This window comes from Neophocaena asiaeorientalis, unplaced genomic scaffold (assembly GCF_003031525.2).
Source record: "Neophocaena asiaeorientalis asiaeorientalis breed wild unplaced genomic scaffold, Neophocaena_asiaeorientalis_V1.1 scaffold126, whole genome shotgun sequence".
Classification (NCBI taxonomy): Eukaryota; Metazoa; Chordata; class Mammalia; order Artiodactyla; family Phocoenidae; genus Neophocaena; species Neophocaena asiaeorientalis.
The window spans coordinates 2028585-2046882 of NW_020174565.1; the positions used below are offsets into that span (position 1 = coordinate 2028585).

The following is an 18298-nucleotide window of genomic DNA, read 5'->3' on the forward strand; positions in this document are numbered from 1 at the left end:
ATATTACTTTAAAAGGTGGAAGCAGGCATTAAACCTACATTTAATTTCTTTTATTAAAAGAACGTAATTGAGGAACCATCTCATCTTTTCCTGCAGCTCCCTGAAATGTGGTACACTATACTTGGGAGACTACAGCTTTAGAAGATTTATAACATTATAATAAAGGTATGTGTATGGGTGGAGTCTGACATAATTTGAATTAATGGCTATTGTACCAGAATAATAATTAATAGCATCCTTTTTTCGCTCAAAGGTGTCTTGGCTTAAATCATGGGTTATATGGGAACCCTAATATAACCCATTTCTAAAGCATGTGAATCCTGAATTAAAATTGTTACCCTATGATAACATAAAAAGCTTGCAGCCTCAGGTAGGATCAGGTAGTCTGGCATGCTTGATGAACCAGTATTTGGAAATGAAAAATCCAACACCTTTAGACTATTTAATACTTGACCACAAGTCCCTCCATTCTGTAATCTAAAAGACAGAGTTTCCTTTCTAAACATGTTACCTGCATGACTCTTGGAAACATCCTAAGTTTCTTTGCTTGCTAGAAGTTCCCAAAGCAAATTTACTATTGAATTCTCAAAAGAAGATGCATATATGTTCCTAAAATATCACTTAGAATTCTCTCATTTTCCGAGATTTAAAGATGTGGCTGATGCCACCAACTGGCAATCACTTTAAATTTCTCGTGACTGAAATATTGTAGTCATTATGGGAAATATGTACCAAATGTTTGCATGACCCTTGGGTACCACAAGTTCAATGGCATTTCCAACAAACACCAAATGACAGCAGGTCCAGGTTTGCTCAGTGCAGCCCCAATTTATGTCTGTAAACTCAGCATTATTATTAATAGTATCTTTCAAATATGCATTGGTTTGCATGCAGAATAATATGGTCACTCTAAACAGAGGTAATTTTTTAATTCAGAGCTTCAATTAATCATCCACGCCTCTCCAACAAAGTAAACGGCAATATGAAAAATCCTTATTATTACCTTTCTGCACAGCTAACGGGATTTCTTGACGTTTCCAGATTGACCAAGAATCAATTTGCACGCTAATCCTTTTCTTCCTTGATTTTTGTTGTTTTAAAGCTTCTTCAGCTTCTGCACGATCCGTTTCTAGACTTTTAATGAGTTGGATGGCCTCTGATAGCAATCTTTCCATTTCCTGCTTTAATTCTGGACACTTTTCATCTTAAAAAAGAAATATGTATTCACATTGGTTAATGAATCAGCCAATAAGCTGGACGGTGGGAACAGGGGTACTAGCTGTGTTGCCATCTTCTTAATATTTATATATTTACTATGAGAACTGTAGAAAAGTGAATTAGCCTTTTAAAGACAGTTTTATTATAATACAATCATAACATTAATTATAACCTTTGAAGACAGATTTTGAAATAAATATTTTATAAAATAATTAGAATAGCTAAGTCTCAACCAATACCTTCATGCACATTTTTTTCTGAGGGAAAAACACATGTTCTATTCACAAGCTGTATTATAGAGTTTTATTTTGAAATTATGCTTGTGTTTCCTCCCATTCTATGAGAAAAGCAAACCATAATGCTTTATCTAATATTTATCGAATATTTATCAGATAAATACTGAAAATCCTCAGAGGTTCCTAGAAACAAGACACTTTATGTTCTTTACCTTATCAGATAACAACATCCCTAGTTAGCCTTGCCAGAAATTCATCATCATTTCTAAATTGTATTTAGTCAGTTACAATATAAATTAACTCCCTTATGAGAGATATTTGTGATTCTTGGTTCACAGCTCTGGAATGATACGGTTTAATATTAACAAAATGATTAACATGGGTATTCATTCATCTATTTATGCAAGAAATGGGTAGAGAGCCTGTTATGTTCTACGCAGTATGCTCTCTCCCTGGAGGTAGATCAGTTCGAAAGATGGATATGAGTCCCATTCTGGTGAGATTTATACTTGTGAACATTGGCTTTTGCCAAAATGTGACATGACAAGAAGACATAAACAAACACAAAGTGTCAAAAAAGGCAAAGCCTCCAAAGAGCTGGGGCTGGAGGTAAAACAGTGAAACTGGATCAAGAAGAAAGGTGGCTGACAGATCTTTGTTTTATTTTGTTTTGTTTTACTTTTGGACAATAAAGACATTAATTTTCCATTGGAAAATGGAAAGTTTTGTGTATAACTTAAGGTGTATCCAATTCATTCTATTTAATATCTCTCTGAATTTTTTTGCAGAATACCATCTCAATTATTTTTACTGTTTCATATGGAGTGAGAAACCACCTACATTTTTTATTAGCATAAACACGTAATTACCACAAATCTTCCTCATCCTGATACTGTCTTGTATTTTAGAGTCAAATATACATGTTTATAATAAACATAATTGTAGTTTATTTAACTGTTACTGTGACCATTAATACATTGATATTTTCTCCTAGAATCTGTCATTTGAAAAATTAAGAAGTAATGAATCAGGTTTTCATTTTCATTACAAATGGAAAATAGTAAAAACAGAGTCTCACTATGAATGACAGCAGTAAATGACAAAATATTCATGCTTCTAAAAAGTCCTAAGTTTATTGGTTATCCTTCTCTAAAGGAAGGTGTTCAACAAATTTTTGTGGCAAAGGTAGGAGGAAGTGTTTAATGTCAAGGATATAGTCAAATATGTTGAAGTAATTTTAACACAAATTTTATACCAGTATATAAATTATTATACATTTACATTTGGAAATTTTGAAAAGAATATTAGTCTTAATTTATATATATAGAAGAGCTGTGATGTCCAATATGGTAGCCATGAACCACATGTAACTAATTTACATTTAAATGTAACTTAAAGTTAAACTTAAAAATTAAATTTCTCAGTCTCACTAGCCATATTTTAAGTGCTCAACTGCTGTATGTGGCTAGTAGCTACCCTATTCGACAGTGAGATATAGAACACTTCTATTATCACAGAAAGTCCTACGGGACAGCACTGAATTACAGTTACATTCTTGAGAAGTGGGCAGGGATAATTATATACTCAGGACCTAGAGCAGTATATGGTACAGTACAGTAATGAATAAATATTTGTTGAATAAATATTTAATCAAACAATAGAGACTCTTTCCTCTATTAGTCACTCATAAGGATTACAAAACTCTTATACATGATTCTTGTGAAAATGAGAAATGTATAAATGAAAAGCCAATGAGCTTTTAAATATAATTATACTTTTCTAGTATGAGGTACAACTTTACCTCTCAATTCTTCTGGTATGACCTCTTTCACTGGTGTAGCAACGCTCAGATCTTTCAGCTCTTTTGTGAAAGAAGTTCTGTTCCTTCATGACGGGAAAGAAGCAATCAATTAATAAAGGAAGGTTGTACTTAAAGTTAGTATAACAAATTTTAGGTGATGTTTTAATATTGAATTTTAAATATTTGTGGTGAAACTTACTATACATATTAATGGTACTATATAAGAGATGAACATAGCAAAATTCTAATAGGAAATGGGTTTTATACTTCATGGTAAATTAAGAGAAATTTAAAATTTGTTTCAAATGATTTGAAATTTTTTGAGGGGATAGTAAACCAATACTGTTTTAATGACAGTCTTTTCTAGAGAGTGCTGCTATCAAAAAAAATGTTTACTGAAAATAATTTGAGAGTTATTTCTCTAATTTCAGTTTAGCAGTTTCTGGGGAGACAATATAAAATGCAAGGAGTAAAACTATTCATATTTGATGTTATTAAGGTTTTAGAAAAATGTCCAAATTAAAATGTATTTTTTCTAAAGAATCTTTCTACCTAAAGCTCTATATATTCAATAATGAAATATTTCTCATTATCAGTATTCTTCTGGTCCAATTCTTGAATTCTAGACTAGTTTTCACTGTACTGAAGAAGAAGTACATTTCAGGAAGTTTCATTTTATCCATGTTGTAGCATGTATCAGAACCTCATTACTTTTTATGGTTGAATAATATTCCACTGTACAGATATACCACTCTTCATTTATCTGTGAGCCCACTGAAGGATTTCAGGTTGTTTCTACCTTTTGGCTATTGTAAATACTAATGATACAAATATTTGTATATAAGTTTTTTTTTGAACACCTGTTTTAAAATCTTTTGTGCATAAACATCAGAGTGAAATTACTGGGTCATATGGTAATTCTAGATTTAACTTTTTGAGGAACCACCAAACTGTTTTTCATAGTAGCTGAACCATTTTACATTCCCACCAGCACTGCACGAGAGTTCCAATGTTCAACAGAAGTGGCAAGATATGGGCATCCTTGTCTTATTCCTGATCTTAGGTTGGAAACTTTCTGTCTACACCATTAAGTGTAATGTCAGTCAAGAGTTTCTCATAAATGTCCTTTACCATGTTTTGGAAATTCACTTCCCATTCTAGTTTTTGAGTGTTTTCATTATGAAAAGGTGTTGGATTTTGCCACAGGCTTTCCACATCAATTGAGATGTTCACACGAGTTCCCCCCACCTCCTTTTATTACTGTGATACATTACATTGATTGGTTTTGGTATTCTGAACCACTCTCACATTCCTGGGATAAATCTTACTTGGTCATGATATATAATTCTATTAATATGTTGCTAGATTCATGTTGCTGATATTTTGTTGAGAATTTTTGCATCTATATTCAAAGTGGTTGGTCTACATTTCCTTTTCTTGTGATGTCTTTATCTGGCTTTAGTATCAGGGTACTGCTGACCTCATAGAATGGGTTACAAAGTTTTTCCTTCTCTTCTATTTTTTTTTTTTTTTTTTTGGTACGCGGGCCTCTCACTGTTGTGGCCTCTCCCGTTGCGGAGCACAGGCTCCGGACGCACAGGCTCAGCGGCCATGGCTCACGGGCCCAGCCGCTCTGTGGCATGCGGGATCTTCCCGGACCCGGGCACGAACCTGCGTCCCCTGCATCGGCAGGCGGACTCCCAACCACTGCACCACCAGGGAAGCCCCCTCTTCTATTTTTTGAAAGAGTTTGAGAAGCATTGCTATTGATTCTTCTTTCAACGTTTAGTAGAATTCACCAGTGAAGCCATCTGGTCCTGGACTTTTTTTTGGTTGGGTGATTTTACTGATTCAATCTCTTTACTCATTACAGACCTGTTCAGATTTTCTACTTCTTCCTGAGTCAGCTTTGATAGTTTTTTTCTAAAGAATGAGTTTATTTCATCTTGGCTATCTAATTTGTTGTTCATAGTATTATCAACTGTTCATTGTATTATCTTATAATCTTTATTCATGCAAGATCTATAGTAATGTCCCCAATTTTTTAATGAATTTTTTAATTCAAGTCTTCTCTTTTTTTGTCAGTCTAAAGGTCTGTTAATTTGTTTGATCTTCTCAAAGAAACAACTTTTGTTTTCATTTATACTATTTATTGGTTTCTTTTTACTTGTATTTCATTTATCTGTGTTCTAGTCCTTATTATTTCCTTTCTTTTGCTAGTTTTAGCACACTCATTCTTTTCTAGTTCTGTAAGCTATAGAGTTAGGTTATTGGATTTGGAATCTTCTTTTTAATGTAATCATTTATGGCTATCCATTTCCCTCTGGGAACTTCTTTTACTTCATCTCATAAGTTTTGGTACCGCGTGTTTTCATTTTCATTCACCTCAACTTATTTTCTAATATCTCCTGTGATTACAAATTGACTCACTGAGTTTTTTAGAGCATGCTGTCTAATTGATACACATATCTGAATTTTCCAGGTTTCCTTCTGTTATTGATTTCTAGTTTCATTGAATTGGGTCAGAGAAGGTACTTTGTATGAATTTAATCTTTTTAAATTTTTGAGATTTTTGTACAGTCTATCCTGAATAATGTTCAATGTGAATGTGAAAAAAATGTTCAGTCTATCCTGAATAATGTTCAATATGAATGTGAAAAAAATGTGATTTCTACTGTTGCTGCGTGGAGGGTACTATATAAGTCAGTTAGGCCTAGATGGTTTTAGGGGTGTGCAAGTCTAATTCCTTATTGATCTTTTCGGTTCTTTTATCCATTATTGAAAGTGGGGGTACTGAATTCTCAAACTTATTATAGAATTGTCTACTTCTTTCACTTCTGTCAGTTTATTGCATGCTTTTGAGGTTATGCTTTTAGGTATGTATAGGTTTATAATTTTTATGTCTTCTTGATGGTGGTATTCTTTGTCTCTTGAATATGTTTCGATTTAAAGTCTATTTTGTGTTATATTAGTATAGCCACTCAAGCTCTCTTCTGTTTACCATTTTCCTGGAATATATTTTTCATCCTTTCATTTTCAACCTACTTGTGTCTTTGGACATCAAATGAGTCTCTTATAAACAACATGTAGTTGGAGAATGTATTCTTATCCATTCCACCACTCTCTACCTTTTGATATGAGAGTTTAATCCATTTTCATGAAAAGTAATTACTGATAAGAAAGGACTTACTTCTGGCATTCTGCTATTTGTTTTCTATATTATCTTTTTATTCTTTAATTTCTCCATAACTCCCTTCTTTTGTGGTTAGTTGATTTTATTGTTTTAGCTTCCCTCTATTGGATTTCTGTGTTTTTTATTTGTTTTATTAGAGTTTTTCTTAGTGGTTCCTTGGAGATTAGATGTTACAACTAACATCTTAACTTCACAAAAATTAAGTTTGAATTAAAATCAACGTATTTTCAACAGCATTAAAAATTCTGTTCCTTTACAGATCTGTTTCTTCCTTACGTTGTCATTTTCACAAGCCAGACATTTATACATTGTGTACCCATTAATATAGATTTACAATTATTGTTTTATCTATTTAATTTTAATTAGAAAAACAAAATAGATAAATAAAAATGCAATTATACTAATTTTTGTATTTATCATTATAGCTACCTTTACTTTTGGTATTCCTTCATATGGCTGCAAGTTACTGTCTAGTGTCCTTTCACTTCTGCCTGAAGGGACTACCTATAGGATTTCTGATAGAACAGCTCTGATAATGTGTGGAGCCCCTCAGTTTTTGTTTATCTGGGAATATATTAATTTATCCTTTATTTCTGAAGGACACTTATGCAGGATTCAGAGTTTTTGTCTGACAAGTTGTTTTCTTCCAGCATTTTACATATGTCAATCCACTGCCTTCTGTCCTCCATAATTTCTGATGAGAAAATGACTTATAATTTTATTGAAAATCCCTTGTACATGATGAGTAACTTCTCTCTTGCTGCTTTCAAGATACTACCTTTGTCCCAGGCTTTCAACAATTTTACTACGATATGTCTTACTGTGGATCTCTGAGTTTAACCTGCTTGGAGTTCACTGAATTTAATGGAAGTACAGATTCATTTCTTCCATCAAACTTGGGGAGTTTTTAACCAATGTTTCTTTACATATTCTTTCACGCCCTTTTTCTCTCCCCTGTCACTCTTGGACTGCCATTATGTGTATGTTTGTATTCTTGATGGTGTCCCTTGGTCTAACAAGCTCTGTTCATTTTTCTTCATTGTTTTGCCTTTCTGTTTCTCAGCCTGAATAATCTCAGTTGAACTATATTCAAATTCAGTGATTCTCTCTTCTTCCTACTCAAATCTGTTGAGGAACATCTCTAATTTTTCATTTCAGTTATTGTACCTTTTAGCTCCAGAATGTCTTATTTGATTCTTTCTCATAATTTCTATTTCTTTATTGATATTCTATATTTGTTGAGACATTACTCTCCCGGTTTTGTTGGGGTTTTTTGTCCATAGTTTACTTTATCTCTTTGAGGATACTTGAGACAGTTGACTTAAAGTCTTTGTCCAATAAGCACAATGTCTAGGCTTCCTCAGAGCCAGTTTCTTTCATTTTTTTTTCCCTTGTTAATGGGGCAAATTTTCTTTTATTCTTTCCCTGCCTCATAATTTCTGTAAAAACCTGGAAATTTTGAGTATTTTAATGTGATATGGATATAAAATTACCCTCCCTCTACTGGGTTTATTTTTGTTGTTTGTGGTGGGTTTTTATTTGCTTAGTGATTCTTCTAAACACTTACTGTAATATCTGTATTCTTTTCCATTTGTGGCCATTGAAGTGTTTCATTAGCTTACTGGTGAACTTGAGTTTTGTCCAAGTTACCTTAAATACCTGGGGCCCAAAAAAACAAAAAGGAAAAAAGGAAAAATATACACTCCCAATCTTAGCAGACTGGCTCGGAGTTGGAGTACTCCTTTAATGTTTATCCAGGCTGCTTACAACTCTGCTTCTACCTTCAGTTCTTACCTGTGCAGACACTAAAGGCTAGCCAGAGGTAAAAGATTAAGTTTTCTTGGTCCTTCCTGAGCATGTGTCCAACACTGTTCATATGTGTGCACTTTTTAATTCTGTAGTATATATGAGAGCATTGAAAAACCCTATTCCCCAATGTATCTCTTTTCCCAAACTCTTTATTCCCAGGCATTTTGATCTTTTCAATGCTTGTCCTGACCAACCCACAGCCTCAGACATTGCTGGCAAATATATGACTTCAAATACTTTCAGCAAACACTGCCTGGAAGCGGTTCTAGCTCTGTGATTGCTCTTAGTCAGGAAAAAACAAAGACAATCCTTTGTGCTGGTCCTTCAGGCAGTCATCAGACTTATCAAAACACTGAACCATAATTCTTTGAGAATAAGGTCCATACTGTTCCTTCTGGCACTAGCAATCTTCACCACAAGTCATGCTATTTGCTTCATGGCCACCACTGATCTGAGGGCTGGAGGATGGCAAGTGGGCAATTTAGCCACAGTCCTTCTTTCATGCAATGTAGTAACTCTTTCTTCCTTAATGTTTTCCCTTGTTGTTGTAAGTTTTGGACTAGATCCTGCATTTCTGCAGAAGTTGATTCTCATCAAGTTTTGCCAACTTTACAGTTGTTTTTGTGGTAGGACAGAGCCCTGGAAATCCCTATTCTGCCATTTCCAGAAACATCCTAATTCTTATATTTTTAAAAATAAGTTTTAATGTCTAATATAAAAATTTTGCTTTCAATTTCCCTTTTCTTTTGAAATAAACTCATCTACAGCAGATCAATCATCAAAATTTGAACATAAAAAATATAAAAGAAGCACAAAAGGTTCTTACCATTCTTCCAAAGACGTTTCAAACTGTCAAAATAAAAGATCTCAATAAAAAATCAAATTTTTAACATCTTAAAAACAATAGTACAGCAGGTTCTTATTAGTTATCCATTTTATACATATTAGTGTACATATGTCAATCCCAATCTCCCAATTCATCATACCACCACCTCCCAACTAATAAGAACCTGCTGTATAAAAAAATAAATTAAATAAAATTCAAAAAAAAGATAGTAAATTTAACTCACACCTAAACTCACTGACAAAATTACAAATACTCTACTTCACATTCCCCATTATATTTTTGTCAAATTATACTCTGTTGTTTCCACAACAGCTATATACTTACCTTAGCTAGTCCTTTTATTATTACTCCCACCTAATTGTTCTCATCTTTTATCTGTTTCTAAATTTTACCTTTACATCAAGGGTCACTTCAAATGCCATTTACTCCTAAAAGACTTTCCACAGAATTGTAAGTGCATGATATTTAATATATTACCAAAAATTGGAAACACATAATTACATGTAATTTCACAAATATTTAGTTTTTCAGTAATATCCCTCTTCTGGACTATAAACTCCTTGGTAGGAGTCGTGTTCTACAGATATTTTCTAACACTACCTTGGGCTCTAAGGGGCACAAATTAACAAAAACACAAGGAGTATACAGTCAGAATGTTGTGCGTTTCATAGACAATCTCCAATTCAAGAATTTAAATTGAAGATACATGATTACTTTTCCCCAATTCCCATATCATACCAAAATTTCTTGGAAAAAATATATAGGTATGTCAATAAAATCATTGGAACGTATATTTGAGAATAATTCCCAGAAACAGAGTAATCAGATGAGACTGATAGTCAAAACAGAGGACAGAAAAGTATAACTCAGAAGAGACAAGTGGAGACCATTTCAGGGGAGGTAAAAGGCTTCTGTGTGGAACTCACGAGAAATTCCCAGTATGTGAGAATAACCAGGTGATAGGCAAAGTAAATAACTAAACGGCTGCCTGTGATGAGATGGGCCAGTCCAGTCTTACTGCTTTCTATCCCAAGAATCCAGAATACATGGCTGAGAAGTTACCTTCTAGTCATTGCCATGAGAAGAACTCTCTAACCACATTGGAGGTCTGCCTAAGATGGAGAGGCTATCTAAGAATAGAAGTTATGGTTCTAGAGAGAAACAAAACAGGGCCTACATAACTAGCAGAATCCTACATGGACCCAAACAGGTGAGTGAGGAAAAATAAAAACAGATTTATCAATGAGGGAAAAGATTCTAAGGGGCTACAAACTCAAAAGTAAGCTTATTAAGGCAAAAGAAAAGGCCCACAACTTTCTTGCCTAAGCATATTACCTCCTATTTACAAAGAGCCTGAGTAAAATTTTTATACACTGCATAAAACCCTCAATGTAAGCAGACCCTGACAGCTTCTAAAAAGCAAACAAATAATAACTGCAACAAAAAACAACAAAAACTTATGCTAGCAACGAGTAATCAGTCTGGTCCATTATTTATAGATACAAGGACAAAAAAGAGTATCCAAATATTTGAGGAACGATTATAGTATGAAAAATAAGAAAATTTATACTGAATATAATAATAAATTCCAGACATATATATCTTTTCTCCACAATACTAAAAAAGAGAAAAATGAAATTTAGCATGAATGTCATTATCTAAATATAAAATAGGCTAAAATAAGTAATCATTTTATTACCGATATATGAGTTAGTTTATTATAAAATTTCCATTTCAAATTAAAATGGAGATGGACAATCAATGAATAATATTAGGATAATTGAAATAATTAAGAAAAAAGTATCATATCTGCCTCATGCAATAAAAAAAAATAAACTTCAGATGGTTAAAGAAACTTAATGTAAAAGAAAGGATTAGAAATAATTAAAAATCTTAATAATCTTAACATGAGGAAGAATTTTTAAAACATTACAAAAATCCCAGAATTTGTCAGATAACAGATTGGTCTACATACTAATATCTCTATGAAAAAGCTACCATAAATAAGTTAAAAGAATAGTACAGGCAGAATAACAATTTACAACTAATACAAAAGATAAGAGATATCTATCAATATTTCTATAAATATGTAAGAAATAACAATACAAGAAAAAAATTGGGAAAACTACATGAACAACAAATAACAGAAAATTAATGCAAATGGGCAGAAAGGATAAGATGTTCTACTTATATGTGACACTTGATCTATCCATATATTTATCTATATCTATAGACACAGTTATATACTCACAGATATATATTAAATGAATACTATATATACAAATATGTTACAAAACTAGTATTTTAGCATGAAATTTTTGTCAATTTGCCCATTTTCCCCATTACCTCCTACTCAGTTCTCTCTTCTAAACAGATTTTGATATTTGCTATACTGCCGGAATTTTCTTGGGCCAATAGTATAAGAGACTCAATGGAATCTTAAAAAAAACCCTGGAGAGACTAAATTCACCTGCAGAAGAAAAAAACTGATGAATGCAATTGCTTGAAATCTCAGTGGGTGTTTACATGTAACATAACAAGCTTATTCTAAAATTTATATGTGCCTAGAATAGTCAAAGCTTAAAAAAGGAAGAAAAGAGGGAACTACTGTATCAAGTATCAAAACATATTGTAAAGCATGTAAATTAGTAAAATGAGGTATTGTAAATTAGTAAAATGAGGTATTATAATAGAAAGATAAAATTAACCAGTGGAACAAAGAAGCCAGAAATAAATATATTCATATATAAAAACTTGATATATGATTGATGTGATATAGCTAATTTCTAAGAAATGACTGGATTTTGCAATAAAATTGATGTTGATAAAAATAATTTTCCATATTTTTACAAATGAAAATACCTACCTATTCCATTCTCTCACACACAAAATAAATTCACATTGTTAAACAATTAATCTCAAGTAAAAAACTTCAAAATTTTAAAATAAAGGAAAAATTTTGTAAGAAATAGTGAAAAGATTTCTTAAACAAGTTCCAAAACACTTAAAATAAAGGGAAAATGATAAATTTAAGTACATTAAAATTAAGAACTTTTTTTAATAAAAGATAACATAAAAGGACAAGTCAAATGAGAGAATATGTTTAAAACCTACACAACAAACTAAAGATAATCATTTATCCTACAAGTCAATAAGAAATTACAAATAAACCAGAAGGAAAATGGCAAATGATAAACAGGCAGAGAAGAGAATGAACATTTGATGAGTATATTAATAGATGCGAAACTAATTAATAATTGGGAAAAATGACATCACTTGATTATGGAAACTCAAGAGTCCTACATAGTGCAGATACCTGTAATCAGGCTAACTTATGTGATACTAGTTCTAAGAAGCCATTTGAAGCTGAAGTATCACAAGAAAGGAAATTGGTTAAGAGACATTTTAATGTACTGTGACATAACTGTCCCAAATTTTAAAGTGAATAATGCTTAATTGAGTGAGTAATGCTTAATTAATATTCTGTTTGATCCTCTTTATAGCACATTTTCTATGATATAGAAAATGATGTATTTTATAATGATAAAAACATGCTACCTAAATTTTTAGAAATAGAGTTATATTTGGTACGGAGAAATATATTAAGATGAAAAACTTACCCTCGCAACATTTATTTTTAAAGATTTTTTTAATATAGTCCATTTTTTGAAGTCTTTATTGAATCTGTTACAATATTGCTTCTGTTTTATGTTTTGGTTTTTTGGCCACGAAGCATGTGGGATCTTAGCTCTCTGACCAGGGATCAAAACCACACCCCCTGCATTGGAAGGCAGTCTTAACCACTGGATCACCAGGGAAGTCCTGACCCTCACAACATTTTTGTAGAGGTAAGTGATAAAGCAATAAAGAAAAATTATTTTAATCGGTTTTTGATCTGATGGTAGAAGGCAAAATTTCAGGTACCTAGTAATCAAATTATCAGGATACTTAAATGGTTCACATAGGGAAGGCCTACAATACCAGAGGAAAATTTGAGTTTCCCATGTATAGCTTCCTATCTGAAATATTTAGACAAATCTTAGAAATCTCTCAAAGTCACTTTAAATTATTTTTAATAAAATTTCTGTTATTATTAAGCTTAGAATATTACTTATTACCATAAATATTTGAGATATTTAGAAATATTGATTACAACTTATAATCAATTTTATCCAACTAACCACAAAATCCTATGCATTTCCTATTTCTGTCTCTTTCAAAGAGCAAAGAGAAACAAAAGGGGGGGACTAAAAATGTCAAATTGGACATACTTTAAATATGTATGATATTAAGAGTCATCAAATTATGGGTGAAATAAAATACTTTATTTACTTATAGCTCTAAACCACATTGCCCACAAACTCCTGCTTGATACATGTAACATTCTAACTGACCCTGATTTTTCAACTCCATATTTTTATTGGAAATTATTACCAAATATTTTGAATATTTAGATGCTATTTAAGTTCTTGAGACAAAGAAAGTATTCATAAAACCTTCTAAATATTTTCTACTCGAAAAAATTAACTTCATGTTGGGAATCTCCCTTTTACTGTAAAATATTTGTAGATGTGAGTACTAACACTGAATACTATCTCCCACAACTGTGACCTACTTTCATCTGAAAAGACTACTCATACCTTTAAACTCACAGTCAATGGGAGGTTTCCTATAACTACCCTATTCAAAAGTCCAAATCATCTCAAAAGCACAGGCAATATTTATCAAACAACACACCAAATTATTTTTAAACTTAAGAACAAGTACATCCTTCCCATGCATTTAAAAGCATGTGCAAAATCTGACATAATTTTTAAAAAATCATTCCTGAATCCACTCATTCAGAAGTATTTAATGCCTATAATCTGCCAGGTTTTAGTAGGTACTATGGTTAGTGGTGAATTATAAATAGACTTTAACTTCCTAGATCTTACAATCACATAGGACAGAGATATGAAGAAACAAATAAAATACACTGTGCTAATTTGGTCAGTAAAATGTCATATGAGATTCAAGGGAAGACAGCTATCCAAAGCTTTGGAGGGCAAAGGTAGTTTGTGGGAAGAAATGAGGGTTAAACAGAGATAAGAGAAGATGCATGGGTTAAGGTCCAGGGTTAAGAGAGTTAATCAAAGCTAAAATAGAGTATATGAAGGGACATGAAGCTTAAGAGTAAATATTATTTTATAAAGGACTTTTATGGCATGCCAAGGAATATGAAATAAGCACTGTGACATGAGACATTCAGAAGAGGGTTTTAGGCAGATTACTGGCAACAATACATTTAGAAAAGAGAAGGCACATGGCCTATTTTATGGAAGAAAGAAGGGAGGAGGAAATGACTAAAGCAGAGGTACCAGTGAAGGGCTCTTACAGTAACACTGGCAAAAATGAGAATGGCCTGAATGAAGATCCTACAGTATGGATGGGAAGCACTGTCTGCATTTGAGACACATTCTAGAGGTGGAATAAAAACAAATTAGTAGGAGACTGGTTCAACATGGTGGAGTAGAAGGACATGCGCTCATTCCCTCTTGCGAGAGCACTGGAATCACAACTAACTGCTGAACAATCATCGACAGGAAGACACTGGAACTCACCAAATAAGATACTCCACATCCAAAGACAAAGGAGAAGCCACACTGAGACGGTAGGAGGGGTGCACTCACAATAAAACCAAATCCCATAACTGCTGGGTGTGTGACCCACAGACTGGAGAACACGTAAACCACAGGAGTCCACCCACTGGAGTGAAGGTTCTGAGCCCCACGTCAGGCTTCCCAACCTGGGGGTCCAGCAACGAGAGGAGGAATTCCCAGAGAATCAGACACTGAAGGCTAGCGGGATTTGATTGCAAGACTTCAACAGGACTGGGAGAAACAGAGACTCCACTCTTGGAGGACACACACAAAACAGTGTGCACATCAGGACCCAGGGGGAAGGAGCAGTGACCCCATAGGAGACTGAACCAGACCCACCTGCTAGTGTTGGAGGGTCTCCTGCAGAAACGGGGGGCATGTGGCTCACCGCAGGGACAAGGACACTGACAGCAGAAGTTCTGGAAAGTACTCCTTGGCGTGAGCCCTCCCAGAGTCCACCATTAGCCCCACCAAAGAGCCCAGGTAGGCTCCAGTGTTGGGAACCTGCTAGTGTTGGAGGGTCTCCTGCAGAAACGGGGGGCATGTGGCTCACCGCAGGGACAAGGACACTGACAGCAGAAGTTCTGGAAAGTACTCCTTGGCATGAGCCCTCCCAGGGTCCACCATTAACCCCACCAAAGAGCCTGGTAGGCTCCAGTGCTGGGTTGCAAGGAGGGAACTCAGCCCCACCCATCAGAGGACAAGCAGATTAAAGTTTTACCGAGCTCTGCCCAACAGAGCAACAACCAGCTCTACCCACCACCAGAAACAAACACCTAGACGAATTAAAGAACAAACAAACAGAGATGAACAATACAGTAACAATACAGTAAAATGAACAATACAGTAAAATGAAAAATACACTAGAAGGAATCAATAGCAGAATAACTGAGGTAGAAGAACAGGTAAGTAACCTGGAAGACAAAATGGTGGAATTCACTGCCACGGAACAGGATAAAGAAAAAAGAAGGAAAAGAAATGGGGCTTCCCTGGTGGCGCAGTGGTTGAGAGTCTGCCTGCCGATGCAGGGGGCGCGGGTTCATGCCCCAGTCCAGGAAGATCTCACATGCCATGGAGTGGCTAACCAAACTGGCTATACAACAAATGCTGAAGGAACTTCTCTAGGTGGGAAAAACAAGAGAAGAAAAGGACCTACAAAAACAAACCCCAAACAATTAAGAAATTGGTAATAGGAACATACATATCCATAATTACCTTAAATGGGATTGGATTAAATGCCCCAACCAAGAGACACAGGCTTGCTGAATGGATACAAAAACAACCCCCAAACAATTAAGAAATTGGTAATAGGAACATACATATCCATAATTATCTTAAATGGGATTGGATTAAATGCCCCAACCAAGAGACACAGGCTTGCTGAATGGATACAAAAACAACACCCATATATATGCTGTTGACAAAAGACCCACTTCAAACCTAGGGACACATACAGACTGCAAAAGAGGGGATGTAAAAAGATATTCCATGCAAATGGACATCAAAAGAAAGCTGGAGTAGAAATACTCATATTAGATAACATAGACTTTAAAATAAAGAACGGTACAGGAGACAAGGAAGGACACTGCATATTGATCAAAGGATCAATCCAAGAAGATATAAGAATTATAAATATATATGCACCCAACATAGAAGCACCTCAATACATAAGGCAAATGTTAACAGCTGTAGAAGAGGAAATTGACAGTAACACAATAATAGTGGGGGACTTTAGCACCTCACTTACACCAATGGACAGATCATCCAGACTTAAAATTAATAAGGAAACATAAGCTTTAAATGACACAATAGACTAGATAGATTTAATTGATATTTATAGGAAATTCCATCCGAAAACAGCAGATTACACTTTCTTCTCAAGTGTACATGGACCATTCTCCAGGATAGATCTCATCTTAGGTCACAAATCAAGCCTCGGTAAATTGAAGGAAACTGAAATCATATCAAGCATCTTTTCCAACAACAATGATATGAGATTAGAAATAAATTACAAGGGAAAAGAAGTGTAAAAAGCACAAACACATGGAGGCTAAATAATACATTGGTAAATAATCAAGAGATCACTGAAGAAATCAAAGAGGAAATTGAAAAATACCTAGAAACAAATGACAATGAAAACACAGCGACCCAAAACCTATGGGATGCAGCAAAAGCAGTTCTAAGAGTGAGGTTTAAAGCAATACAATCCTACCTCAAGAATCAAAAAAAATCTCAAATAAACAATTTAACCTTATATTTAAAAGAACCAGAGAAAGAAAAACAAACAAGATCCAAAGCTACTAGAAGGAAAGAGATCATAAAAATCAGAGCAGAAATAAATGAAACAGAAACAAAGAAAACAGTAAGAAAGATAAATAAAGCTAAAAGCCGGTTCTTTGGGAAGATAAACAAAATTGATAAACCTTTAGCCAGACTTATCAAGAAAATGAGGGAGAGGAATCAAATCAATAAAATTAGAAATGAAAAAGGAGAAGTTCCAACGGACACTGCAGAAATACACAGCATCATAAGAGACTACTACAAGCAACTCTATGCCAATAAAATGGACGACCTGGGAGAAATGGACAAATTCTTAGAAAATTATAACCTACCAAGACTGAACCAGGAAGAATTAGAAAATATGAACAGAACAATCACAGGTAATGAAATTGAAACTGTAATTAAAAATCTTCCAACAAACAAAAGTCCAGGACCAGATGGCTTCACAGGTGAATTCTATCAAACATTTAGAGAAGAGCTAACACCAATCCTTCTCAAACTCTTCCAAAAAATTGCAGAGGAAGGAACACTCTCAAACTCATTCTACGAGGCCACCAACACCCTGATACCAAAACCAGACAAAGATACTACAAAAAAAGAAAATTACAGACCAATATCTTTGATGAATATAGAGGCAAAAATCCTCAACAAAATACCAGCAAACAGAATGCAACAATACATTAAAAGGATCACAGACCATGATCAAGTGGGATTTATCCCAGGAATGCAAGGATTTTTCAATATACACAAATCAATCAATGTGATACAACTTATTAACAAACTGAAGAATAAAAACCATAAGATCATCTCAATAGATGCAGAAATAGCTTTTGACAAAATTCAACACCCAGTTATGATAAAAACTCTCCAGAAAGTGGGCATAGAGGGAACCTACCTCAACATAATAAAGTCCATATATGACAAACCCAAAGCCAATATCATTCTCAATGGTGAAATACTGAAAGCATTTCCTCTAAGATCAGGAACAATACAAAGATGCCCACTCTCGCCACTATTATTCAAAATAGCTTTGGAAGTCCTAGCCATGGCAGTCAGAGAAGAAAAAGAAATAAAAGGAATACAAATCAGAAAAGAAGAAGTAAATCTGTCACTGTTTGCAGATGACATGATCCTATACATAGAGAATCCTAAATATGATACCAGAAAAGTACTAGAGCTAATCAATGAATTTGGCAAAGTAGCAGGATACCAAATTAATGCACAGAAATCTCTTGCATTCCTATACACTAACGATGAAAAATCTGAAAGAGAAAT

General features: G+C 34.0%; 1 protein-coding gene across 1 annotated transcript in view; it reads right to left on the minus strand.

Moving 5' to 3' along the window:
• Positions 1-18298, minus strand: part of CCDC178 (coiled-coil domain containing 178) — a 350545-nt gene that overhangs the window by 313491 nt on the left and 18756 nt on the right. Inside the window, exons 4-6 of the mRNA XM_024757945.1 lie at positions 9084-9106; positions 3256-3338; positions 1004-1204 (exon numbers count right to left, since the gene is read on the minus strand). Coding sequence (XP_024613713.1) covers positions 1004-1204; positions 3256-3338; positions 9084-9106 — 307 coding nt within the window. The remainder of the gene's footprint in view (positions 1-1003; positions 1205-3255; positions 3339-9083; positions 9107-18298) is intronic.